At 44.0% G+C, this 26,920-nt stretch overlaps 1 protein-coding gene across 2 annotated transcripts in view; it reads right to left on the bottom strand.

Moving 5' to 3' along the window:
* The window catches only part of LOC127613638 (LIM and calponin homology domains-containing protein 1-like), a 34,813-nt gene extending 8,584 nt beyond the window's left edge, over window positions 1-26,229 (bottom strand). Inside the window, exons 1-28 of one of the 2 annotated variants that reach the window (XM_052084746.1) lie at window positions 25,848-26,229; window positions 18,020-18,090; window positions 17,026-17,095; window positions 16,000-16,106; window positions 15,876-15,906; window positions 15,680-15,790; window positions 14,904-15,031; window positions 14,409-14,479; window positions 13,487-13,685; window positions 13,290-13,424; window positions 11,907-12,230; window positions 11,506-11,760; window positions 9,938-10,156; window positions 8,587-8,904; window positions 8,236-8,499; window positions 7,799-7,933; window positions 7,600-7,638; window positions 6,891-7,020; window positions 5,974-6,122; window positions 4,402-4,662; window positions 4,021-4,288; window positions 3,343-3,663; window positions 2,431-2,539; window positions 2,012-2,037; window positions 1,709-1,822; window positions 1,238-1,330; window positions 629-803; window positions 302-401 (exon numbers count right to left, since the gene is read on the bottom strand). In XM_052084746.1, coding sequence (XP_051940706.1) covers window positions 302-401; window positions 629-803; window positions 1,238-1,330; window positions 1,709-1,822; window positions 2,012-2,037; window positions 2,431-2,539; window positions 3,343-3,663; window positions 4,021-4,288; window positions 4,402-4,662; window positions 5,974-6,122; window positions 6,891-7,020; window positions 7,600-7,638; window positions 7,799-7,933; window positions 8,236-8,499; window positions 8,587-8,904; window positions 9,938-10,156; window positions 11,506-11,760; window positions 11,907-12,230; window positions 13,290-13,424; window positions 13,487-13,685; window positions 14,409-14,479; window positions 14,904-15,031; window positions 15,680-15,790; window positions 15,876-15,906; window positions 16,000-16,106; window positions 17,026-17,095; window positions 18,020-18,090; window positions 25,848-25,943 — 4,319 coding nt within the window. In that variant the 5' untranslated portion in view covers window positions 25,944-26,229. The remainder of the gene's footprint in view (window positions 1-301; window positions 402-628; window positions 804-1,237; window positions 1,331-1,708; window positions 1,823-2,011; window positions 2,038-2,430; window positions 2,540-3,342; window positions 3,664-4,020; window positions 4,289-4,401; window positions 4,663-5,973; window positions 6,123-6,890; window positions 7,021-7,599; window positions 7,639-7,798; window positions 7,934-8,235; window positions 8,500-8,586; window positions 8,905-9,937; window positions 10,157-11,505; window positions 11,761-11,906; window positions 12,231-13,289; window positions 13,425-13,486; window positions 13,686-14,408; window positions 14,480-14,903; window positions 15,032-15,679; window positions 15,791-15,875; window positions 15,907-15,999; window positions 16,107-17,025; window positions 17,096-18,019; window positions 18,091-25,847) is intronic. The other variant, XM_052084747.1, reaches the window with a different exon arrangement.
* Between the last annotated feature and the right edge of the window lie 691 nt (window positions 26,230-26,920).

The raw sequence follows: 26,920 nt of genomic DNA, 5'->3' as shown, positions 1-26,920 counted from the left end.
TTATTATTATTATTATTATTTTTTTTATTTTAGAGGTAGGGCTGGAAAACCTCATTGGCATTTCAATCAGAATTTTTTTGTTTTGAGTTACGGAATGAATTCTCAAGTCAACACTCTATGTCAAAATTGGAACTACGCCCGTGATTTTCATCGGTATTCATCTGAAACAATTGGCTTTTTTTCTATTCATTATTGCACTTGACTACAAAATGACAAAAATGGAGTGAGCCCACAGTAGCTCTCAGCTCCTGAAATCAGTTTCAATGTTTGACGTAAATATTTCCAAACGGTTTAAAGACACCTTTTAACACCATGCGATGGGTTTGGCTGAGCGTTTCGATCTAGAGAGATCGTCTTCCACAATTCGGACTTCTTGGCTGGCTCGGTATCGCAGACAGTGTCTAAAAAAAAAAATGCACATACCAAAAATTACAATGGAACATGTTTAGCCGTCACATTTGTTTAGCTCAATATGCTGGGGGCGGGGGTGTGATAATTATTCAGAACAAAAGAACATGGTTTCAAGGGAAGTGTTTTATTGTTTATAGTGGGCCGGTCTGGACCATGAAACCGCAGGGCTGAAAATGAGTCCCATTTCGGGCCCGACCACGGGTGTAGCTGGCCTCACCCTGTAAAAAGTGCACCTTGGACGCATGCTGCTCTTCACTCCCTCGGACGTCCTTGTGGCCATTTTGCTGCAGGGGTACAAATTGGCTGAGGTTTTTTTTCTCTGCAGCAGGTGGCAACACGGTCGTCACGCAGTGTTTGAGGGGCGCCACAGTCTCCTCCAAGATCTTCCTCTCCTGAAGGAGTCAATGAAAGCAAAATAGTAAGTACGGAATCAGGTTGAAGCGTTGATTCAATCGTCGACTAGCGCACCGAGTTATTCACGTACTGGTGCACTCTTTGAACCCACTTTCTAAAACATCTCAGCACATGAGCAGAATCACTATTTCGGACATTTCTGCGGCCTAGTAAAGTGAGCACGTGCTACCGGTGATGCAAAACGGTGCACTAGTCCACAGCTGCACGCTACTAGTCCTGCGAGTGACATAAACATCTGGGACTTCACATCACAAGTAGAGCATAAAATGTCAACAGTTCTCCCAGTCGTTGTTTGAATGTGTTGATTTGTTTTCGACTCAAGAGGACAAAGCACGTTTCACGACATGGACAATTCAGCGAACTAGTAGGAGGAGCCTCAAGTAGGCGGGTGATGTCCTCCATCCGGGCGTACCTCTTCGTTGTGCTTGCGTTCCTCCTCCTGGGCCTCCAGTTGAGCCTTTTCCCACTCCTTCTTCAGCTTCTCCTGCTCCTTGTGGTACTGCTCCTTCAAGGAGCACAATGTCAAAGTCCCCACACAAGAATGCCAAACAAAGTCATGAGATCATTTCATGCAAGTGAAAGGACAACAAACGAGAATAGGCTTGAAAAGTTCATTCATTTCACGAGTACAACTCAAAAAGTCACATTTACGCATGGATTGAAATTGGTTAATTAAACGCAACAAACTACTGTACTTCCAAGAAGGTAAATTCCTCCCATCATTTTTATTTTTTTACATTAAAATTTTGACAAGCGCTACAGAAAATGGATGGATAGATGTTCCCAATAAAGTGCCCCATGAGTGTCACCGCAATCTCGGATTAGAAAACAATTTGCTGATAGTAACTGCGGCAACCACCCCAACACACACACACACACACACCTTTAGGAGGCGCTCCTGCTCCTGTTGCCACCTTTCCACGCGCTTACGCTCCTCATTGGGGTCCCAGACCCAGTGATTAACACGCTTAGCCAAGTTCAACATGGGGGTCTCAATCTACCCCCAGCCCACAATCACACACACATACAAAGACACACACACACACACACACACACACACACGTCGAGACAGCAAAAGGACAGAAAGAGAGGAAAGATCAGAGGACAAGTGGAGACGAGGGGTAAACACGAGGTCCAATTGAAGGATGAAGGAGAAGCAAAGCTCAAAATTGATGAGTGTACTCACGCTCACACTGCTCTCCTCTTCGCCACCTGTGGTTGAAAAAACAAAAAACAAAAATGCACACACGTGACTTTTCATTCTGGGTACGAAATGAATGTGAAAAGGTAAACCCGACATTAAATGCGCCACCACTAGTGTAAAAGTGGAATTCTGAATAGTATTGCGTTGTTGGAATATGACTACAGGAGAAAAATCCTCCCCTTTTTTATCTATTTCGGGGAGAGGCGGCCATTTTGCCTTTTTACTCCCACTTGCTGTCGACCGAAAATGACATGACAGTGCCTCGGGACACTTGCGAGCTTTTGGTCATGTGACATTCGCATGCTGTGCCCTGAGGCCCTGTGGCGTCATTTCAAGTCAACATTTTGGACCTGCAAATACCCTTAAAATCCCTCGTAATGTTTCACAAGATGGCGTCGTACCGGCGACACTGGGACAATGGTCTTGGATGCTGGTTACTGAAGTCGATGACGATGATGACTGGGACTGTTTTTCCTCTGCTGGTTTCTCAGCGGTCGCAATTTCATCCACCTGAAAGTCAAATGTATATTATATATATTATGTGCAGTAGGTATGCGAGCGGACGTGCACTGAAATGAATGTTAAGGCATGACAGTATAATCATCATTATTATAGTTAGAGATAGATTTATCAGGGCTCAACTGATTAATCGGAAGATGATTTTAAAGGCCACTCTTAGCATTTAGCAAAAATGGTCAAATATATATCTTTTTGCTTGATTTGGCTGTATCTATTTTTTTGGGACACATGACCACATTACAACCTAAAACAATGATAATGACATTACAACAAACACACCCACAAAAAAATTTAAAAAAAAAAAGCCCAATTTTGGCCAATTTTTCTATGTGGTAAAGTTCAACAAATACGAAAGGATCAAATATTCAATATTGAATAGCAATCAAATGTTCTGCCATTATTTCATAATTTTGTTGTTGTAAGGATTAGTGGACCAAAAAGAAATTATTGGGGGGTTTTTTTTGCATTTACACAAATTAATTGACCTATTCATCAGATATCGGAATTTTAGTCTGACAAATATTGGACTCAGTATCGGCCTAAAAAAAAAAATCCATCTCAGTTGGGCTGTAATAGTTCTGTGCATGGACAAACAGATGTGAACATTCTGGGTTCAATTTTTGTTACCGACTCAAGTCCGGTGCACAGGGGCAAATTAGACCGGGTGTTGTTAATTCCGCAGATGCGCGCGAGCCGGCGGCATATTTACAAAAAAATGACATTTGTCAATATTGTTTTTTGCATCCGTGTTTATGGATGGGCAAGATGAAAGGAGATAGACGGGACACCGTTACCTGTTTGGGTATCGTAACCTGGCCGTGGCCATCGATGTCCACTCTGTGTGGCTCCACCAGCGTCTGAGTGAGTTCCGTGACGATGGTGGTCTTGGTGATGCAGTTCCTCCCGCTGAACAGCGAGCTGATGGTGGAGGAGGACGAAGATGAGAAGGATGCTGAAGACGAGGAGGACGTCGCCGCCTGGGGAGGAGGCGACCTGCCGCCCATCTCAAGTGTAAAGGGGGCCTCCTCCTCCTGCTCCTCCGCTTGTGTGACCAGGATGTTCTTCTCTTTCAGCGAAGTGTCTGTGTCACCATTCACACGCACGAGGCCGTCCATCTGCATGTGACACACACACACACACTCATTGTAGTTTGAAATAAAGCAGGATTTACAGTATTTATGTGTTCAGTTTTGAGGTTTTTATTCATCAAAATGCGATGTTTTTATTGTAGGCATTTATTTGTTTTGTTTTATTTACAACAGGGGTTGCTTCCCTTTTTTCGCAAACAAGTTTAATAACAAATCAGGATTTCATTGTTTAATTGCTTCATGATCTTGTTTCTAAATTCAGACTAGAATGATTATGTCTTATCTTAGAATAGCGGAGCTTTCCCAGGATGTAATTTGTAATAACAATCCTCTTAATATCAATGTCACATATTTTCTATTCAGTCACGCCTTTCATTTCCTGACCTTGACTCCATCTGCGCTGCGTGGCTGACAATAGGGTTTCGCCGCTAGCAGGGGGACGGGTCTGGAAGTCGTGGTGGGCAGTGGCGGCGAGGGAAGCGTGAGCGCGGGCTTTGTGGGGTGAGGCGGAGAGGGTTTCGGTTTGGCAGGTTTAGGTTGGGGTTCTGCATCCGCTTTGGTCTCTGGTTCTGGTTCGCTAGGAGGTGCTCGGGCCGGAGGTTCGCGGGTTTCTTGGGATGGAGGAGTTGCGCTTTCTGAGGTCAGCGGATCTCTGGAGATGATGACGGGTGAATGTTGTGAGGTTACACACTGGTGAGCAATTATTCTAATTGTGACTTAATGAAGACCTTTTTTTTGCATAGTAAATAAAACCTGTCTCCGTACTTTTCTAGCCCCCCGTGTAAGTCGTCACACGTGTTCTGCTGTGTTGATTGTGGCTCGGAGTCTTCAGAAACTGTTTCGTGTTCGTGCTGGGCCTGGTTTAGGGCCGGGTCGGGGTTTGCGGTGGAGCGAGGCAGCTTTAAGAAATCCAACGTGGCGTCGCTGATGGTGAAACGAAGAGCGTAGCGTTGCAGAACCGTGGCCGCCTCCTCCGGTGTCGCCGCGCTGCGGTACGCCTCGCACAGCTCGGCCTCTCGCCGTTCCCTGGGAACACAGGGATTGATATTTTCAAGAAGCAAAAGTCCACATTTTTTGAGGGGGTATTTATCGCAGCCGCTAAAGCGGTCACGGTTTCAATCCGTTTTGTTTTACAGCCACTGAGAATTGTGCCAATTGCAACATTGATGAAGCTTTTCCAGCTGCAAAAGACAGACGGCATTGAACGCATCGCTGGGAAGGAGACATTCTGTTGGAGGAGAAAGTGTGTCTCCTTAAATAAGTAAATACAGGAGGAAAAAAAAATCCTCTTTATTTTATTTATTTTTTTACTTTTCCATTTGAGCATTCTGACTGATATTTCAAGGCTCAGAATATTTTGTTTTATGACAATGTAAAAACAAAAACAATCAAATATTTACATTTGACGACTTTACACACTACTGTGTATGTGTCACATTTCGGTTTTTCGGTCTGGCCAGCAGGTGGCAGGAGCGGTCTCTCTAGCACACCTGCTGGCAATCATTAATCAATAGAGACACTATTTAAGGACTCCTACGTTCGACACCTGTTGTGGGAGTATTGTTTATGGCATTGCTTACCTCGTTGCTCATTGACTAGTGGCTTTTGACCTCGTCGTGTTTTCGCGTGTAGTCTCGGTACCAAGTTTGTGTGTAAGTACCGTTTTGTTTTGATGATCTGGCTTTTCTCGCGTGTACAAAGTGTTACATAGTTTTTCGTTCGTAGTTTGTGGCTTTACTTTCCTTTTCTTGCTCTTTTGTGCAAGCTCCTTTTGTTAGTCGTTTTTGATTTACCTCCTGGTCCTCATTGGGGACCAGCGCTTTATGTTCTCGCTTATTTCCGATTCGATTTGGACATTAAATTGTCTTTACATCGGAGACCTTGTTTTTGTCTACGTTTTTTGGATCCCCCTCCCTAACTCGGTTTACCCGAGTTCGTAACAGTATGGGCACAATTCAGTTGTAGTAGAAATTTGTAGTGTGCGTGCGGCTAATCTAAGTGTGTGTTTAAAGTTTCTTTTTTTTTGAGAGAGTCCTCGGTCGACTTGTTGACTTTACCCAAGAGGAGTCTGAGGGCCTCACAGTAGCAAATTGGAGACTGTGGAGTCTAATACTGCACAGCGGCAACTTTAACGTTCACGTGTTTATTTTGGCCATTTCTAATTGTATATCCTCAGTTTCCAGTTATTGCTTTACTTTGATCCAAGAGGGCACCACTGCAGCAAAGTGGAGACTGTGGAGTACAAGACTGTCCAGTCACACGGTGAGCAGCAGAAACAGAGTCTGAGAGCCTTAAAAAAAGTCTGAAGCTCAATTTCCCTTCCCATGCGATGCTTACTTTTCCTCCACAATCTCCTTGTAGGTTTTGATGCTCTTCCTCTTGTCACCTCCATCCCCTTTCATCCTCTCCATCCTTTTCCTCTCCTCTTCCTTCTTGATCAGCTCCTGTGAGGCGCAGCGGCGGCGGTTCTTCCAACGGGCCAAATCCTGGAGCATCATTGCATTGTCCAAATATGACCAAAAAAAATCTGATTATGGCATTGCAAGAGTTTTCTTGCTGTGTGTTTGTGTACACTGTTTTGTTATTTTTGGTTGATATATCTTTCAGGAATTTTTTGGGGATGGGGTATTTAAAAAAAAAAGTCCATATACTATACATGATCAAATCCTTTTGTTTATAAATGATGTTGACTGCAGGTCAATAAACGGCATTTTCGAATAGCATGAATCAAGATCTGCTTTGCTGACATTTGGCTGATATTTTCCCAGTTCCCATTCCAATTTATTGTGAGGAAAAATACATACCCAAAAAACGGCAAGCAAATAACAGGTGAGTTTTAAAAACAAATATTTTTATCGTATCCTTTATTCACCAGATAAATAAAAATTGTCATATCATATCAAGGCAATGAAAATCCAATCCAAAAGGCATTTGGCAGATCAATTTCCCTGAAATTTTTAATAGATTTTGGAAAAATTGCAGAGCAAAAAGACAAATGTGTTCAATGTGTAAAATGTTCTAAAAAGAATTAGGCTGATCCTGACATGAAGAAAAAAAATATTAAGAGGGGAAAAAACATTTCCTGGGCGCATTTTTACTTTTGGGAGGGGGGGGGGTCACTTTTTTGACAAATGTTATCATTTGAATAGAAAAATGATCTTGAATGCAATACCAAACAAGTTTACGCAAGATCTGACCGAAATGGTATTTAGCCGGCTTGTGCTTTTTTTTTTTTCTTGTGTTCAATTTCTTACACTTTGCCATTGGTCGTCGTCATCTTCGTAGTTGTTGTACTGCTCATGCATGTGCTCGTAACGTGACTGGCCGAGTTGTGGCAGGTGTCCCGCCTGGTCCTGGTCCATCATGTCACTCATGCTCACGCTCCTGAAAGGCAAAGTACACATTTGTAAAAAAAAAAAGAATAGAGGAGACTGACACCACAACACACGTGTCCAGATAAGGCAAGCAATAAACGAAATGACAAAACCGCTAATGGAGCTCAGTGCTCAAACTTGAATACGAAAAGAAAAAGATGACGGTAAAAAAAAGTTGCTGGTTAGCAAAGTGGAGAAAAAGGGAAAAAAACTGTTTGAAGCATGGCAGGTTTTCTAACCATAATACAGTAGAACCTCTGAAGTTTGATTTTTTTTTTGTTTTTTTTAACGAGAAACTTTCACATGAATTCTTAATTTTTCATCCATCTCAGAGGGGGTGGCCATTTTGACCAATACCACCCTCTGCTGTCGACTGAAATGATCGCGACTGCCCTCGGGCTCGCATTGCGAATATCACATGACCAGTGTCCGGGTCATCAGCCTTCGATGATGGTGACAATTTGGATTACAAGGACGCTATTACCCTGATTCTAAAACCGTTTTCAAAAGTGACATCAGAGGTTCAACCGTATGAAAGAGTTTGTTGTTGTGAGCATGCGGTCATCTATGTCCGCGTCGTCAAACTTACTCGGCGTCCCCGGACACAAAAGCAACTCGGTGACTCATCCTGAAAGGACAAAATGAAGTGAGCAAGATGGCAACGTTTGGGTCAGAGCAGGCCGAAACCTCTCGGGGCTCGGGAAATTCCATTTCAAACACGTTCCCGATCAATACTTGGATGGAACGAAAGAAAGACGCATGCAAGAAAAATTAGGTGGGCGTCTTACATCATTGGCGGCAGATCATCGTCCCCACCATCATCCGTCTTACTGGCCTTTCCTAAATCCGCCTGCCCACTAGATGGGGGGACATCATTTGTCACATCTGCCGTCTTCTCTTTTTGCATGCCCACTTGCTCCTTCCTGTGCGGGATTTCCAGAGGTTGGACGCCACCTCTAACCAGCGAGCAAGACAAATGGATCAAATCCGAGCGAGTGTGTCCCACCCGACGATGTCGATGCACGCACATCACACCTCAGACAAACATACTAGTGCCAAACCACGGCAACACGACATTCGGTGAATACCACATTTGGTACACCGAAGCCATCTAATACCCAAGCCGGTATTAAAAACAGCTTGATTGCATGCGAGTCCAAGTCATCTCCTCGATTCTCTGTTAGTCACTTTGACGCAAGCTCCAACAGCAAACCGCGAAAGGTACCTTTCACCCGTCATCTTTCCCACACACTTGGGTGCCTGCTTGCTCCCACAACTTTGGATGGTGTTGTTTTTAAGCGCACCAGGCAGTGGTAGAAACTGCCTGAAGGTCGCATTGGCTTTTTGGAGCCATCCCGCCCTGCGAGCCATCATGTCGTCCTTTGCCGGGTTGGAAAGAGGCCCCTTTGCATCATCATCATCATCAACATGTTCTCTCTCAATTTGAGCGCATGGGTCACTTTCAACGGGAACTTTCCCTTCTTCCGCTCTGTGACCAAAAAAAATAAAAAATCCAGCGAGATGTTTGATTTTCACACAAACCAGCTGGTTAGCGGACAGGTCTGAAAATTCCCACCTGATATTCTTGCTCCTGTTCACTTCTTTAGTGGCTGGACCAGCAACCTGGCCCTTGTATTTTGAGGCAGGCAAAGGCAGGAAGCGGTTGTAAGATGCCGAAGTTGCGCTTTGCTGATGGAAAACTCCCGTTCGCCTTGCCATCATGTCATCTTTCTGAATATCGGGTATCCTCTCCTCTTCTTCCCCCTCCTCCTCCTTCAAATTGCTTTCATGCTGAGCAAGACGAGCGTCCAGCTCGACCGGAGAGCAAAGAGTCTTTGGAGAGCCAGGTGACAAGTTGGAGGAATCTTGACTGGGTTGTCCTACATCTGTGAGGCTGTGATGGGTGTCACATAAAGCTCTAAAACTGGTTCATGCTACTGCCATATAGCTAAAACTGCGTATGAAAATGATAACAGACAGGGTGCTCAGGTTGCTATCTTGCTATACATTAGCATCACAACTCTTAGCATGTTAGCAGTTAAGACATTTTAAAGAGTAATATTACCCGTTTTGGGTTTTTTGTACTTAGGTTACCATCTTGTGATGTGCTAGAATCACAACTATTAGCATTTTAGCGATTCTCATTTGAATTATAATGGAAGAGAGAGCCAGAAGTAAAATCCTACTAGAACTGTCTTGGCTTTTTGTTTTTGGAATGTGGGAGGAAACCAGAACAGTCGGAGAAAACCCACGCACGCGCGGGTAGAAAACTCCACACAGGAAGGCCGGAGTTGAACCCTGCGCCTCTGCACTGCGTGGGGGACGTGCTAACCAGTCGACATCGTGCCGTCATCATTTGAAACAGTAAAGTATAAAATCCGAAGCAATCCATCTGATTGCCTTTGGTACTCGGGGTTGCTCTCTTGTGATTATGTTAGCATATCAACTGTTAGCATGTTTGCAGTCGAGTCATTTTATTATTTTGAAATAGTACAAAGTAAAATCTGCATTTACCTACCTTATTGTTTCTCAGTTTGCGATATTGCTATTTGTTAGCACAGCAAGTATTAACATTTTAGCCATTCTCATATCCTACCCAGTGTCAGTCACAATGTCAAATCATTTCTCTGCCTTAGTACTTTTTGTACTCAGATTGCTATCTTGCTCCATGTTTTTATTTATTAGAAGCTACTACATTACTGTTATTATTGAATATTATATTTGCTGACCGTAACTATGATCACCTGTTCTCATCATATCAGCTGTAAAAATGAGAGTCATGCGTTTCTCAGATGAAAGCAGAAACCAAGCAGGAGAAATGCAAAACGTTGCATCCCCGACAAGCTAAATGTATCTTCGATACCAAGCACTGTAATGAGACTATCATCGGCCACAGTCCAAACCAGTGCAAACGGCCACGTATGTACCTGCCTTCCCGCTCTGAGAGCAGGGAGCCCAGGCCAATGGTCGGCATGGCGACCGTCGCCCGGGAGAGGAGTCGTCCTAGCAACCCCGACTCGGGCGCGTCTATTGGACTCCCCATCTCGGTCACGCCCCCGAACCTCACCGACTTGCCTCGACCCCGTCCGCCACTGCCGTCTGTTTTCACTCGACAAGCCTGGCAAACGGGGACGGGGGCAGGCTCGCTACAGACACACACATGTACACACAACTGAGGAGAAATGAGCAACTCCAGATGAGTCAGACAAGACGTAGAGGAGGTTGCTATCTTGCTATGTGTTAGCATAGCAACTGTTAGCATCTTAGCCACTGATTTGTAAGAGTACCAAATTGACAACAGGGAAGGATTTAAAATCCCAATCAAGCCACTTTAGTACTTTTTATACTCGGGATGCTGTCTTGCTATACTGCATGTTAGCATAGCAGCTGTTAGCATTTTAGACACTCATTTGTAGCTATATACACGGCAGAATGTAAAATCCTGATCAATCCGCCATTGAGCTTTTTTTTGGCATTCAGTGCTATTTTGATATATTATAGCACAGCAGCCATAAGCAGGTTAGCGTTTTAGCCATTCTCTTTTGCAATAAATACCGTCAACAGGGCTGCTAGTCACGATGTTCAATCTTAATTGAGCTATCTTAGTGTTTTTATCTATCCAGGTTGCTATCTTGCTATTTGTTAGCATGGAAAATGTTAGCATTTTCGCAGTTGTCAACATTTTCAATACTACCAATCCATAGAACGGGTTCTCGAATCCTTATCAATGTGCCTTTGTGTCTTTTGCGCTCAGAGTGCTCTAGCTTTATGTTAGCATAGCAAGGATGAGAATCTTAGCCTTTTAGCCATTCAAATTTTTAGTAGTGTCCGTCTTCAGGGCTACAGGTCTGGATGTAAAATTGTTATTGATCTGCAAAAGCAACTTGAGTACAAAAGAGCAATCTTGCCCCATGTTAGCACAGCAACTGTTAGCATGTGAGCCATTTTCTCCATGTGATGTTCAGGCACACAAAACCTCCTCTGTGCAAACTAATGACATCAGCGCCAGGAGGACAAAAAACAAAAGCCTCAGCAGACAGCCAACAATCACCTCTTTTTTTCCTCTCCAACACACACACACAGACACACAAACAGTGACATACAAACTAAGGGACGGCACATTCCCTGCCCTTTCAGAGGCTGTCAGACGGCAATGAAGTGCACAAGAATGAGGAGAAAAAATAAAGTGGTGAAAAGGAGCCAAGTGAGAGGGAACTAAAGGAGATTTAAAACTCCTTTCAAGGGGAAACAATTAGCCACTAGGGGGCGTACATCTAAAGATTTAAATTCAAGTATCTTTAGTGTAGCAGTTATTGCCCGGATTTACTACTGTGTATATGTATTAAAGCCACAGTACAGTGACACCCCCAAGGGTAAAACTTAGGACTTGCACCTGTTGTCACTTATTTTGGAGGACAACTTGAAGACACAAGCACGCACGCACGCACACACAAACACATTGATGATTTGCTGTATGTGTGGTTGGGGGGTGCACCTGGGTTCACTCATCCTGAGCCTTTCCCACTTCTGTACGTCGGCCTGGCTCATGGTGGTCGACGTCAAGCTTATTGGTCCTTCCCGGTGGAGGGGACGCGGTTTAGTTTGCGCCCGTCTGAGAGCTAGGTCGTCCATCTGCCTGTCTGGTGTTGCTTGAACCCTTCCTGCATCCTCAGACTCTTCCTCACACGCCACCTCGTCTTCCTCTTCTTCTTTTTGGCGAGTAATGATGTCAAGAATTTGCTCAAGCTCGCTGTCCAATCGTTGAGATAGAATAGTGAGCGCAAAAATGGTGGTAAAACGACCCCCCTCCCCCCATCCCCCGCTCTCCCCCACATACAAACGCACACAATTACACATCGGCACCCAAACAAACGCATAGACAGTGCATGATCTAACCTGATGTCCTTGTCCTTTAGTGTTTTATGTGCGGATCGCCTGATGCCTTCCCAGCGTTCCTGATCTTTGCTGCTACACTCGAGCAGCGATGGCGACATGACAAAGTGATGCAGCCTGGGCACCGCGGGGCCTCGAGGAGCCCGTCGGGAGGCCAGGTCATCTTTGCGAATGTCTGGTACCTTCTGGCCTCCCTCCTCACCTTCGCCGTCCGAGGATGAGTCCCAAGCCGATTTTTGTGAGGTCAAGAAGTCGTTATCTCGGCGAAGGACGATATTGGGAGAAACTGGTCTCTCCATGGTGGGGGAGGTAGAGGAGGAGGAAGGACTGAGTTGAAGATGAGATGGCAATCAGTCATTTCAGGAATGGCGGGAGCTCCACCGTGAGGTTACGTGATACCAAATGTTAGTGACGTGCATGAATTTCACTTGGCCCACAAGTCCATTCGGATGACTTGAAAACCAAAATGAAGACCTCCAAAAAACCCACATCACAAACCAGAAATGGGCATAGCAAAAACCTCCATCAATATCCCAGACTTCAAGAATGTTGCTCCCCATTTTCATGTAACAAAAAAATACATCCTAAACAAAGGACAAACTCGCTGACTAACAGACAAACTGAAATTGATTCAAAGCAGTTAGCAGTCAGCAGTCTAGTTAGCAATCAAGTGTTTGCTAACTAATCATCTAGCTACCTCTATAGGTAGCTAGCTAACAGCAAAAAAACCCCCAGCTTTGATTGCTGTAAATTGTAGGCAAGCAAGTGAAACTAATTGTAGATTGTTGCTTAGTTGGCTAGCTAGATAGCTGGATATAATTAATTAGTTTGCCAGCTAAATAAATACTAAATTAGCAACCTACTCAACTAACCACCACACTGACAAGCCAGACAAACTTTAGCTGTGGTTGGCTGGCTGTACACTAATTTACTAAATGTCAGTCATTAGTGAACGAATTAACTGATTATCCAAATTGGAATTGGGTCAGCTAGCTAACTGGTCAAGTAAAAAGCTAACCAATCAACCACACATGATTGTGGCTAATTGGCTTGATAACGAAGAAGCTGTGTTTTTTTTTTAGTGCTCTATAAATATAGTACTTGAGATGAGTTAAATTGAGAAAGTGTGGTTAACTAACTAACAAACTAGGGCTTGTGTTACATTTGTGTAAAATGAATCAATCCATAATTAATGGAATGGCTGATGCAGTGAATTTGTCATTACACAAACAATGAGTTAGTATTTGTCAAGCAGTTAGTCGTTGGCCAATAACATCACAGCACCAAGCAATCAACTAAAACAGATTAATCAACTAATCGTTTTGTAATGGCAGCGTGAGTTCCACGAGCGATCACAACTCAGAAGACAACACTCCAAGCGCTAACCTTCTGTAACGAAGGGCCGCAGGCAACACTTTGATGCCCGCCTTCTCCAACCTCTGTAGCCTGGTCCACTCACACACTTCCTTTTCGCTCTGGTGATCTCGCGCCCAGCTCACGCTCTTTTTGCCCTTGTCGGGACTTTTGGGTGCTATATTAGCGAGGGGTGGTCTACTTTAAAAATATTCCAAAAGTGTCATTACCTGCGCTGTTCTCCGTCTTCAGCAAGAGGTCTTCGCTTGGCATTCAGGACGTAGAAGCCGGCATTGCTTTGGTTGGGTAGGAACTGGTTGAAGACAACGGGGGTCCGCGCCTCTCCACTCGCCGCACGCCGGGTTGACATGTCGTCCTTCTGCACATCGGGCCTCCTGCCGCTGTCCGCCTCCGGATCGCCGTCTCTTCCTAGCGTTAAGGCCATTGGAGCGTTACAGGACAGAGGGACAATAACGTCCAACAGTTAGTTAGGAGGCTACTTTTTGGCAAACCCGATGCTCATTAACTACCCAGCTAACTAGAGTAATGGTGTCAGATCACAAGCTACTGTCCTGTTTGCAACCTAACAGCAAACCAACAAACTATGATCATGTCTGCTTTACTTTGACAGCAATAGAGAGAGAGGAAAAGAAAATTCCAATCTTGCCTCGTGTCGTCCATCCAGAAAGTATTCACAGTTTGTTATGTTATGTCCTTTTGAAATTGGTCAATAAAAGTTAAAGAAACTGTTCGTAGATCTCTATGATAGGATTGTCTCGAGGCACAGATCTAGGTATGGGTGCAGTTGTAAATACTTGCAGGCTGCCCTGTATACACAGTACGGGGTTGCAGAATGGGTTTTGGAAAAATATAAAAATGTTAACATAGTCTGCCAAGGCAAAAACTATCCCTAGAGCTATGGATGAGAAAGCTGTTTCCTCCTGGTTTTCTCACCTTCCTGTACATGTACACACACACGCACACACACACACATACATACACACATACACACACACACACACAACGAGCTGTCCACATGACAATATTAAACCTCCGTTCGAAATGCTTGAGTCTATTAATGGAACTTAGCCTTTGTGTTCTCAGAAGGGAGATGTCATATTTTTTTAAAAATAATTTCTGGTGGGAACAAACCTTCCGTGTTGCCTCGGTTGGTCACATCGGGAGAGGGACTGTGCTGTGAGCGCGAGCCAAATGAGTCCAGACTGTCGATAAAACAAAAGCCATTTATGATTTTGAGCCGCTTGTTAGCAACACAGCTAGCTAGTGTTCAACAACAAACAAACAAAGAAGCCAAATAAATAACAATGTCAACCTGGCTGCCTACACAACTCACTGGGATTGTAGTTGACTCATGAAAAACTAGCCAACCAACCAAACTAATTTTGATTGCGGATAGTTGCTACCTAGTGCTCTGTGCACTAGGAAGCTAGCAACCGTAGTACATTGTACTTTATATTCTGCATTCAATAAAACAAGGAAAAGGCAAAACTCCAGAATATGACCCCAAATGTTGGAATGCAATTATCAAGCTGAAGAGAAACGAACAAGCATTTATCGGATGTGTACTGTTTTGCCGTGTCCCGTTCCATTTGTTGGTCCACTGTTGAACAACACCGGTTGCCTGACCTGTCCAGAGAGTTGTCTCGAGTGTGTCTGGGCGGTGAGAGTGACTCGCTGCGTTCCGAGTCCCAGCAGTCATAACCGCTGTCTCTAATGCTGCGCTTCTGTGAGCCGTCAGCCCCCTCGTCGCTGTCCTGCACATACGGAAAAGGCCAAAATACAAGTAAGTGTATAAACGGAGCCTAGGATATGGCGGGGGGGTTAAAAGCATTTTAACTCGGTGCTAATTTCAGTCCCGTCGTTAGCTTTTTCCAATGCCCGTGCGGCATAGCGGCTAAATGGTGACACACATTGTTTGCTTTGAACTCTGAGCTCCCAATTTGACCCGAGTCTGCTCACCTCAGAAACCGACTGGGTTTATGTTCTATTACTGATGAATAGAGAATGAATGGATTCATGAAGAGAGTAAGATGGAAATGGGATGCAGCCGTTCGATGCTCTTCTGAGGGAGTCCAGTCAAGAAACCATGACACTGATCAAGTCTACTGGAGATAAAAGCATCGGTAGACTTTGGAAAGACTATATTCTTGATTTGTATTCAAATAAAATGTGATTTGTAACAGCATTTGAGTCATAAAGTACAGCTGAGTCGATCTACGTTCCATTGAATCAGATCAGTGAAGGACTCCATTTTGTCTCCCTGAAACAAGAGAGGAACTGAACAAAAGAATGTCTTCTTCCTGGACTACACCCCTAAGGACAACAAAAACAACCCCCACACGCCTTCTCTGGCTACTCTCCATCCATGACCTAGAGCCGGCCCTCAATCCCCACATACTCACCACCTTCATGTTTGCCAGCAGACCCTCAAATTCCTTGAGGTCAAGCGTGGGTCCGCTGTAGGAGGCGCAGCCGCTGGACGCTTTGCCCAGCCAAAACACCGTGTTCAGAACCTTCCGGACACAATCCGAGAATTCAAATTAAAATTCAATAGTTATGGCCAGGGGGAAAAAAATAAAAGGAAAAATTGTAACCCACGTTTTTCAGCTTGCGGCTGCAGTCTGAGTCCCTGTTGGGAGAGAAGATTATTAAACATTAGTATTCTGTATCTATTATTCATTCTTAAATATATACTGTATATAATGCGTGCGTGCATACTGACTTGAGGTTGGCTCGGATGGAGGTGTCCTGAAGGTCTCCCGGGTCAAAAAGCTGTGAACCTTTCAGGCCTAGCTCCTCGCAGCCCCGTAGGAAGACTGACAGGTTGTCCTAGAGGAGGACAAATGTGTATTTTTTTTCTTCTTCACTTCAAACAATTTAACGCATATAAACAAAGACATCATTTCGAGTAAATACAAATCAAATCAAAATACACTGTATACTGAGCTCTCATAATTAGGGACTGAGGGAAATTGATTTAAAAAAAAAATTTTTTAGGCCGATGCAAATATTTGGCAGAATAAAATTTTGATAACAAATAAATCTGTCAATTTTATGAGTTGCAATTAGAGTACTTTGTCATTTTGTATTTAAGAGCAGAGAGAAAAATCAATCCCCCCAAAAATCAGATTTTTTTTTTGGGTGGTTTTGGAATATCATTATCTTTCTCTTAACTTGCAATGTTTTAACATGCAATAAGAAATCAGCTGATTTTGGCTAATATGGCCCTATTAAATTGGTCAGGTCTTGCTTATAATATCTAAACATATTTACATTCAAACTTTATCTTTGCCCATTTAGGACTTTTTCTTCCTTTCACAAAATGTGACATTATTCTTGCAACGTTGACTTTTTTTTCTTGCAAAATTACAACTTGGCAAAAATGTTTCTGCAAGTTTCTGACTTTTCCAAAAACAACATTCTGACCTTGTTCGATGTTTTAGGACATTTTATCTCATTTTATTCCAGCAAATTTCCAACTTGATTCTTGCAACGTCAGAAATTTATTTTCACCACTTTACGCCTTTTTTCATCATTTCACGACGTGCTCTTTAATAACCTTGTGAGTTGTCATGTGATATGATGTCTCTCACTTGATGACTTTTTGTCAAAGTGTTGCACTGTAGTTTTAAAAAAAATCTTTATTTAATTCCGGAAAGATCTGTACAGACAAAAGTTGATTTAAATATTTATATTTATTATTTCTTTTTGCTCCTTCCGGGGTGAAAGCTGTGACGTTTGTCCTTACCAGTCCGGCGATTGGCGTGGGCAGTCTGTTGATCTTTTTGATCAGGCCTGGTCTGATTGCACTCAGAAGTCTGGATGAGGGAAGGGAAGGGCAACAGATAGCCATAGTTACAAAGAGTGTGTGTGTGTGCATATGTGTGTGATGGCGCCCGAGTAGGCAGCCTTCGGCAAGTGCTCTTCAAGAGCCTTGCTTTTTTGTTCTTTTTTGCTGATTTTGTCTTTTGTTTTGTCACATGTTGTTTGTTGTTTGATCGTGTGGACCTGATATGGACTGTTTTCAGCGCTTTTTGGCCACGACATTCGTCAAAGGAGCAGTATCTGTGCTTGGTGGTTGCGCCTTCTCGGCAGCACGCCTGTACCAGCACAGATTTTGATTGGGACGAATGTCGGCGCCATTGACTGTCGGTGCTGGACAGACCTGGGGCGCTTGTGTTTTTTGCGCCAGTAATGGGCAGCATTTTTCACAACCCCGATTTGTTCAGTGGCTATGTCAGCGCTGTTGGACAGTTGGCGTCGGTGCGGCTGGATGGATGGCCGCTGAAGTTGAGGATGAGGAGAGAGGAGCGTTGGCGAAGAGCACCGATGCGTATTTGGAACCGTGAGTCGCCGCTTGGAATTGAAGTGGATTTCCATGGGACAGGAGAAGTGAACCAATCTCTTTTTTCGTCAATGGATGCTACAGCTTCTTGTTGACTTTGAAACTTAGCTTGTAGCCGACGTGTGCTCATTTTGAGCATGACGTCTCTGATCCACTGGTTAAAGGACACTTTGATTCTCTCCTCTTTCATCTCAAACCGCTTCAAACAACAAAGCGTGTGACGGAAAAGTGGTTAGGACTGCACGACTGTTTGTGTTTTATGTTATGTGTTGTGTTTATTATTTTACTTTATGTTAACTGTTTTGTAAAGCGCTTTGTTACAGCTGCCGCTGTTGTGAAAGCGCTATATAAATCAGAATGTATTGTATTGTATTGTATTGTATGTCATCAGCCTTACTCGCATAACAGGATGCCATTCTCCAACGCGCTGCGGAAGTCCTTGTCTCCAAAGCTCTTCCCTGTCACCGCCTACCGGACAGTAAACGGCAAGTCAGGCAATATGAGATATGAATCGGAATCAAGAAAAAAAAAACGTCTTTGTCATTGAATACCAGTTGCAACAAAATGGAACATAACGTTCTTAAGAAACACATGGAACTGGGGGGGGGGGGGGGGAGATTAGTTCCCAATTCAACAAACTGAATGGGAACTAACTGAACTGAACCAAAGATAAATGGAAATGAAGAGAGAGCCTTGACAGATTCCCGAGTACAAGCGCTAATCCAGATTAGCGGTCGGACAGATATGAAATGTTGACTATGTGTGTGTTCCTGTGTAAACATTCAATGTAATGTTAGCCTGATAGCATTTAACTGACTCATGCGGTATTGTCACGTTGCGAGGTGGTGGTGGACCCCAAAAAGCAGGCAGGAGGGAGGAGCAGGGTGTATTTGAAGAATTGCATTTAAAACAAAGAAAACTAAATCCCAAACACGCAAAGTCCAAAGTATCAAACAAAAACCATGACTAAAGCTAAAACATAACCATGAACTAAACATGAGATAAGAGCTAAGACTCTTAGCTCTTATCTCATGTTTAGTTCATCTCTTAGCCTCAGAGCTAACAAGCTAAGAGCAAACAGCAACACACCTGACAGTAGCAAAAAGCAAACAGCAACAAACAAAACATGACAGTAGCAAGAGCAACAATGAACTGATGTGATGTGTCGTTCGCGAACGAGCCGGCTCACAGCAGTCGGTAGGAACGAGCGTCGGTATCTCTCCTTCTTGCAGCGCGGGTGTAACAGTCTCTGGCTGAAGGAGCTACCAAGTGCTCTTTGAAGTGAACGATGGGAGCCGGCTCCCACCTCATTGGGAGCCGGCTCCCACCTCATTGGGAGCCGGCTCCCACCTCATTGGGAGCCGGCTCCTCATTGGGGAGCCGGAAGGGGAGGGTTACACACGCACGCATGCACGCACGCGCACACACACACACACACAGTCACACACGCGCTGCAGTTTAGAGAAGGGGGAGGGGTTAGAGAAGAGACATCCATTATGGCATTGTCTGCTGGTCAGGCAGCATCTCAGCCCGGGACAGAAAGAGACTGGAGCGACTGGTCAGGAAGGCCAGTTCTGTCCTGGGTTGCTCCCTTGACACTCCGGAGGAGGTGGGCAACAGAAGGATGCTAACTAAGCTAAAGGCTATGATGGCCAGTCCCTCCCAACCCCTCCAGCCCGCCCTGACAGCACTTGGTAGCTCCTTCAGCCAGAGACTGTTACACCCGCACTGCAAGAAGGAGAGATACCGACGCTCGTTCCTACCGACTGCTGTCAGGCTGATGAATAAAAAATAACAATCATAATAATAATAATAATTAAATGATGTGAAGGAAAATTGTAAATAGTACTGTGATTTATCCATTTGTGTTCATATTGTATTTAATTGAAAGATGTTTGTTGTTTTTTTTTCTCTGTCTCCTTTCTTCTTTCTACATACATTCTTGCTGCTGGAGGCTGTAAATTTCCCCAGTGTGGGACGCATAAAGGATATTTTATCTTATCTTATCACACAGCAGCACACTGAGCAGCACGCGAACAAGACAGACGAGGAGACGAGAGAGCTCGTTAGTGAAAAAAAAACAACACGATGGAAAGTGGAAAGGTGAGAAAATGGATAGGAAACGCAGTGAAATATGGACTCATTTCAATTTAACTGATATTTCAAAGGCAGCGTGTAGACTGTGCAAGGTCAAAATATCCCATAGATCAGGCTCCACAAATAACCTGCACAGGCACATCAGAAATATCCACCCATCAGTACAATTTGAAGAGAAAAGACAAGCAAGGGAACCAGCTATTAATGAAGGTGCTAGTGTGTCTGCAACTGTTGCTGCTACTGCGATGTCACAACTGACTAGATGTACAACCCAGAGCTCTATGAGCCACTTTATGCAAAAAGCTATAAAACCAGCAAAACAGAACAAAATTGATGAGGAACTGGGTAAAATGATTGCAAGGGATTTTCATCCATTTTGTGTTGGCTGTGTGTTGTCGCAACATCTGTCCCCTCAGAGAGAATGAATCTTCTCCAAAACAGGGCAAATATAAACAGAGAGGAGAAACAGGATCACCCCTCAAAGCTGAGGCACTTGGTTTTTCTTCATGCCAATCTTCGCTAAAGACAAGCTAAAACCTTTACCTGGATGCTGCTTTTTTCTTTTTGTTTTACAAATTTTAATTTATAATTTATTGTGTGGTATTCAAAGCTTACTTATGTTGTTTTACTGTAAATAGTTAAAAGCTTATAAATGTACACATTCAGAGATTGGAACTTTTTGACGACCTTGTTTTGAGATGGGTTTTTGTGGTTTGTTTTTATTTTTGTAGCACTCCATGTTGAGAAGAATATAAATAAAGTCATATAAATAATAAATATTTGATATAATGTCTATTTTTTTCATTAGTACTTCATTTTACACATAATATTACGTTATTTTTGGTATTAAATTAATTTAAGCAACAAAAAAAAACTGAGGAGCCATTTGGGAGCCGAAAAGGCCGGCTCTTTTTAGGGAGCCGATCCAAAAGAGCCGGCTCTCTAAAAGGAGCCAGAATTCCCATCACTACAATGAACCGACCCCGAATGATCGGGCAGGAGTCCTTTTATACAACTAATTACCAAATGACCAACAGGTGTGCAGCTGCCGGGGGAGCACGACAGTGCCACCTGTTGGCCCCTAAACCAAATCATGACAGGTATGAGTAATAATAATATCACGACTTTTTCTTCTTGCACATATTTTATCGTCTGTGATTTTTCTTCTCGCTCAGCTCCTTAAAAGGGGGCAAACGGGTCACCCCACCTCACATTTTCTCTCTCAATATGACCGCACATAGCAACACGTCTTTTACGCGCTTCATCCTCTTCCCCCCCCTCGATGTTTGATGACTTATTCCATTAGTCGCAATCTGTCTTCCTAACGCAGCGCACGTGTGTGCCGGCGTCGATTGGCATCCTCTGTATGTGCGCAAATTATAAAAATTTGACCTATGATGTCTCACCCCCCCAACCCCCCCCCCCCCCCCCCCCCCCCCCCCGGCCCTCCACCTTCGCACACAAGCTTATATAAGACTACCAGATGTTTCCCATTGGCGACACTTTCCTCTTCTCGTCTCTTCCTTTCTTGTCTGGCATCTTTCCGCTCATCCCGCTCACATCTGCTTGGGGTTGATTTAACTCTGGGCTTTTGAAACATTTACAGCACCCGCATTATTTAGTCGGCCGAAAAAGACAGAGCCGGACTTCTCAGCATGCACTTTTGTCGACTTGTGTTTTGTGTGTAGGATGTAGGGAACAAAGAGAGAGCGTGGGATGGCGGGGGGAGGGGGGATGCTATAGATAAACTCGGAAAGGAACATTTGTCCGTAAAAGACAAAATACTTTGAGGATGTTGCACAAAAACAAAGATGGCGAATCTAGACGTGACTCTGCATTTCATCAAACCTGAAAAGATGACCGTTTTGCTTGGTCTTTGGCTTTTCCCACGTCATCATGTCACTCCCACTTTGGATTCAAAATAGACATGAAAGAAAGAATTGCAACTTGTGTATTAAAAACAATAATAACCTTTCTGGCTGCTAGCTTAATGCTAACGTTAATTAGCCTCTATGTTGTGGTGCTTTACTGCAACAACATGTACAGTGACATAATATTGTTTGTTTGTTTATTGAACATAAAACATATACAGTAATAATTTGACAGAAAATAAGGTAGATAAAAAAGTAAAAAGAAAGAAATCAGTCTTCATTCAACAGTTATTATGTTCAAGGGAGTAGGATGATATCGTATTCATATCCATTGTATTCTGTCAACAGTGACTTATATCGATGCCGTACTGATGAGCTGAGAGAAGAGTTGAGGCGCTCGTAGGATTGGCTGCTGCATCAAGGCAATTATATTGCTGCGGCAGGATTCATAATGCCTAAATGAAAAGTATATCCTGCCCGCGTGCGGCCAAGGCCGTACGCTTTTACAAAGTACAATATTATGGCGCGCGTTTCATCAAGGTCACGAGCGAACAGGAATTCGGCTACCTCCTGAATATTTTCTACAAAACTTGTCCTGACCTCTGGTGGTATAAGTGCGGAACAGCCTGGCCAAAGGAAATTTGGTGAAGTGAAAAAAATCGAATGAGCTCTCACATGAGAGCCGTGTTTAAAAAAAAAAAAAAAAGATTGGTCAGCAGCCATCCACTCTGACTACCGAAGCTTTTCGTGCGAGATTAAAGCCTCAAATCTACATGCATATGGATGATAGAAATAATCCCTTTGTTGTCTTTGCTGATGAACAACGGCGCAGCTAATCCGCACGCAACACATGCGTCAGCACATATTCTCAACCGAGAAATTTAGACGCTGCAAGGGTACGACTTACGTACCCCTGAAACGGGGCGACCTACCGAGGGTACCGTCGAAATTCAGGAATAGATAACATTATTAAAACACTTCCCGACCTGCGGTCGCCAAAAATCATCTGGCAAATATTCCAATTCACCCTCAATCCAAATGAGGACGATCGCTTAACAAATAAATGAGATGAAATATATGACTAAAGGAAATACTGTATAGCACAAAAACATAATCTGCTACTGTACAGTTTGTCATTTTGTGCAATGCGGGAGTGCGAAAGAACCAAGACAATGAAGCCATTCTTGCTGCTGGAGGCTGTAAATTTCCCCATTGTGGGACAAATAAAGGATATCTTATCTTATCTTACTTCGCCCCCTTACATGTACGCGCATAGACAGACACACACACACACACACACACGCCACGGATTTAAATGGTAGCTGCTGCTGCCATTCAGCGTGTCACAGCGCAGTAATTTGCCATGAGGGCAGCAGGGGCTCGGATTTCCGCGACTGGCGCTGAAATACCCTCAAGAACTTTCGCTTGGTTTCTGTAGCTGACATGAATGCTCACTCGAGGGCCACATTACGCACACACCCACACACATTCCTAACCCAATTTCCACCAAACATTGGTTCGGTTTGATGTGGAATACAAACTGCTTCAATCGCATACTGCAGTTTCTGGCACCATTTTGTAGGTCGCGCGCATGTCGTCACAATTTTGGGGCAACAATCGAGTATTTTGTGGCCACGTTTTTTTACACTGCTGGCTGCGAGTTATCCAAACCTCCACCACTGGAAAGAATGGAAGTAGAAATAGTCTTGTTTTGTGTTGAGGGAAGAAATTTCATCTGTGCTGTATGTTTTGCATACAGTACATTTGACAATAACGTTTAATCCAATCCAATCCGATCTTTGACCAGGTATCAGTGAATGATCAAACTGCAGCTGTTGGAGATCATGAAGACTGCGTGGGTAATGCTTGGAGTCACATTTTCACATTCTGAACTGTCAGAAAAGTCTACAGAAAAGATCGTAGGCATTGGAGAAACATCCATCCATCCATCCATTTTCTGATTCGCTTTATCCTCACAAGGGTCGCGGGGGGTCGAAGACAGCTGGAGCCAATCCCATATGTGTGTGTGTGTGTGTGTGGACGGTGCATTATGGTGATTTGTTTGGTGAGCCCCACACGCGCAGTCAGTCAGTCGACATTTTCCTGCCGACTTTATGCTGTCAAAGGACAGTGTCTGCGCTTTACGAAATAACGTCACCCAAACTACCAAATGACGGCAAATACTATGAAAAAAATGACTGTTTTGAATGATAATTTGACAGAAAAAAATGACTGCTTAAGGTTTGAAGACCATAAAATGATATGAAATACTGCATAGACTAGTTAGTATTCTAAAATTGTGCAAAAATAATACGTTGTGAACGATTTTTAGACACCATGCAAAACGCGAAGCAAAAATCTAAAAACCTTGACAAGATGCAGTCCAATTAGTTGAGAAAGTGTTTTTTTTTTGTCGATGTAAACACTTTTTTTTTTAATTACAAAACTTTCTGGTACTTAAGTAGTTTGTCCTTTAAAGCCACAAAACAATGACAAAATACTACCAATTACTACACAGAAACTAGTTTGACTTTGGACAAGAAGCGGGACATGCCCTGGACTGCTTGTGAGCCAATCACAGTTTGACCAACAACCACGCATGGACAATTTAGACAATTACAGCAATTTCAATTCAAATTCAAGGAATTAATTTGCCGGCACTGGGTTGAACGGTGCCTCGTAAAAAGCTTGCAGTGTTTTGTTCCTCACTTTGTAATGCATTTGGACACCAACTACAGACCTGGGGTGGAACTGCATCACCCTTGCCATTTATGATTTGCGCCTGACGCATTGCAGATCGTTTGGGCTAATTTCCCCCCGTGGGTGGGATTCACATGGCGCCACGACGCATCTTTTGGAAACAAGACTGACACCTGAGAGTATTGCCCAGGCAGTGTTGCCGTGGTGACTGCTGTCACTCAACCTCTGTGTTTCCGAGGAGTGTCTCTCACACACACACACACACTAACACATTTTGAACACCGTTACACGGCCCATATGCGCTGAGTCATTACCACCTGTGAAAGTGTGTGTGTGTGGAGGGTTGGGGGAGAACAGGAGTACCGCAAATAGAAGCAGCTGAGACGCCGCTGAAAATAAACTTGTACAATTCCAAAGCAGAGGACAACAAAGCGGCACAGCAGGAGGCATTCAGTTCACTGGAACGCCTCGTCACTCATGTATAGACACCATGGCGGCCTGCGATGGGACTGGGTTGGTTCGATAGTGATGTTGAATGCCCAAAACCATGAGGTGCATAAGACTGCGCCGAAACCGTTTCCGGTGAATGCAGCAGAAACTAGTTCCCGTGTATTTATTGATGATAAAAGTACCTACTCCCGTTCAGAACGCATTGAACGGCGCTTCACGGTGCTGATGGACGATGACCCCAAGCGTACTGCGAAAGCAACTCAGGTGAAGGAGTGGAACGCTATGCAAATGGGCGAGTTGATCACCCGACTTAAATCCCACCAGGCATGCGTTTTACTTGCTGAAAACAATACTGAAAGCAAAATGCCCCGAGAATGCCGAGAATCACCAGGGACGAAATCCAATGTCTGGTGAAGTCTATGCGTTCCAGACTTCAGGCTTCAATTAACGGCATGAAATGATTTACAAATAAATATTTAAATGTGAAAGTTTGAATTCATGAGTGTCTAAATATTCGTGGAGGCATATAACTCAAGTGACATTTCACCGCTGCTATTCTTCCAGCTCTTCATCAAACCCAACCTCAATCCTGCAATTTCACGCGATTCTGGACCCAATCCAGATTAAATCAGATTTTAGAAATTAAGTTTTGCAATCCTGTTCTTAATCACCAAATGCAATCCTGCCAGATTTTACCAGACACCTGACATAGCTCTGTTCAGTCAACAACAAAACGGACAATTTATTTCAGCACTCAAACCATGTTTTGAAAAAAAAAGTTATATGGCTGTTGTGATTAGGATTCACCACGTGGCTTTATAAAAGCACATTAAACCAAGAATAAAAACGGATGACCCACATGATAATCTCATCCCAACATCATCAAACGCTGCTGGTGCGTGAACGCTGGCCCGATTTCATCACCATGGCAACCACCGCGAGACAAGGGTGCGTTCCTGCTCATGGCGTGGAATAAACATACAGTATTAAACTTTTCGTGCCGTAACACGAAACGTACGCTTACGCTCCCCACGGAACAGGTGACGGTGCACCGGGTATTTATTTATATCCCCCCCACTCGCGACGGCTCGTGTAGAGTCCACTCACTTCGATCCATTTCTGCGCCTCCAGGCAGGCGGGCTCCGGGCGGCTCGCCTCCACCGACTGCAGCCGGACGTCGCGATCCGCAGGCGGGCTGGCCATCGCTGGGTAGGACGATCCGTGCGTGGGACTCCCGGTGGTGGACACTCGCGTAGCGTTGTGATGCGGGCGCTCCCAGCAACGTTATCTTGCACCACGCGTGGACGGTCCTTGGAAATAGGCAGCCTCCCGCGACGAACCTCCACGATGCCACCCAAAAGAGAGAATGCTTGTCCTACGCAGGGGACGGGCGCGTCCGGCGGCGTTGGTGGTGGTGGTCACGCTGTCCTCCGCCAATCGCGGTGCGGGCGCGCGCACGTGGAGGCGGAGACGCGTACGCAGGAATCTGCCCTGTGCAAGGGGGCGTACCATTTTACATTTGTGTCACTTTGACGGTTCCGGACTTTGGCTAAATGAAAACTCAAATTACGTATATGGTAAAGTGATAATTTACTAAATAACTGACCAAGATGGCCGCGGTCAAACAGCTTCGGCTGACATTGCCGGGCCCCGACTGAAAAATGAAGAAAATGCAGTGGACCCCTCTATTCGTGCCGGGCGTGGACCGAGCCAGCCCGCAAATAGTGGAAATTCGAGAAGAATTTAAATCGGTCATAAAACAGCCTGCCCCCCCCCCCCCCAAAAAAAAAAAAATCTTAACTCGTAAAAATTCTTGGAAGTTAAATTTTGTATAGTCCGGTTTCATGAGTTTATCGTTTTGAAATATTCATGTAGACTAAAGTTCAAAAGAAACGTCTGATTTTTACAGATTCATATTCATGTAATGCTTTAACACTATTATTTTCTTTGACCATAGAGGTGATAACAAATTTCAAGTGTGGATAAAACACTACCCGTGTCTTTTTTTTTTTAAACAGTTATGAAAACGGCTCATAAAAAGAAAAAGTCAGTGATGGCCTTAGACTGCATCAAATATTTTCAAGACCTCTGAACAGCACATTTAAGGATTAGGTGGCATGTTATGGATAATCAAATCGTCGAATTCCAAAGAAATGATGGCTCGCAGATATCCCGCTACA

This window comes from Hippocampus zosterae, chromosome 13 (genome assembly GCF_025434085.1).
Source record: "Hippocampus zosterae strain Florida chromosome 13, ASM2543408v3, whole genome shotgun sequence".
In the NCBI taxonomy this organism is placed as follows: Eukaryota; Metazoa; Chordata; class Actinopteri; order Syngnathiformes; family Syngnathidae; genus Hippocampus; species Hippocampus zosterae.
Note: the sequence above shows the minus strand (reverse complement) of the source record. Positions and strands in the feature narration are given on the sequence as shown.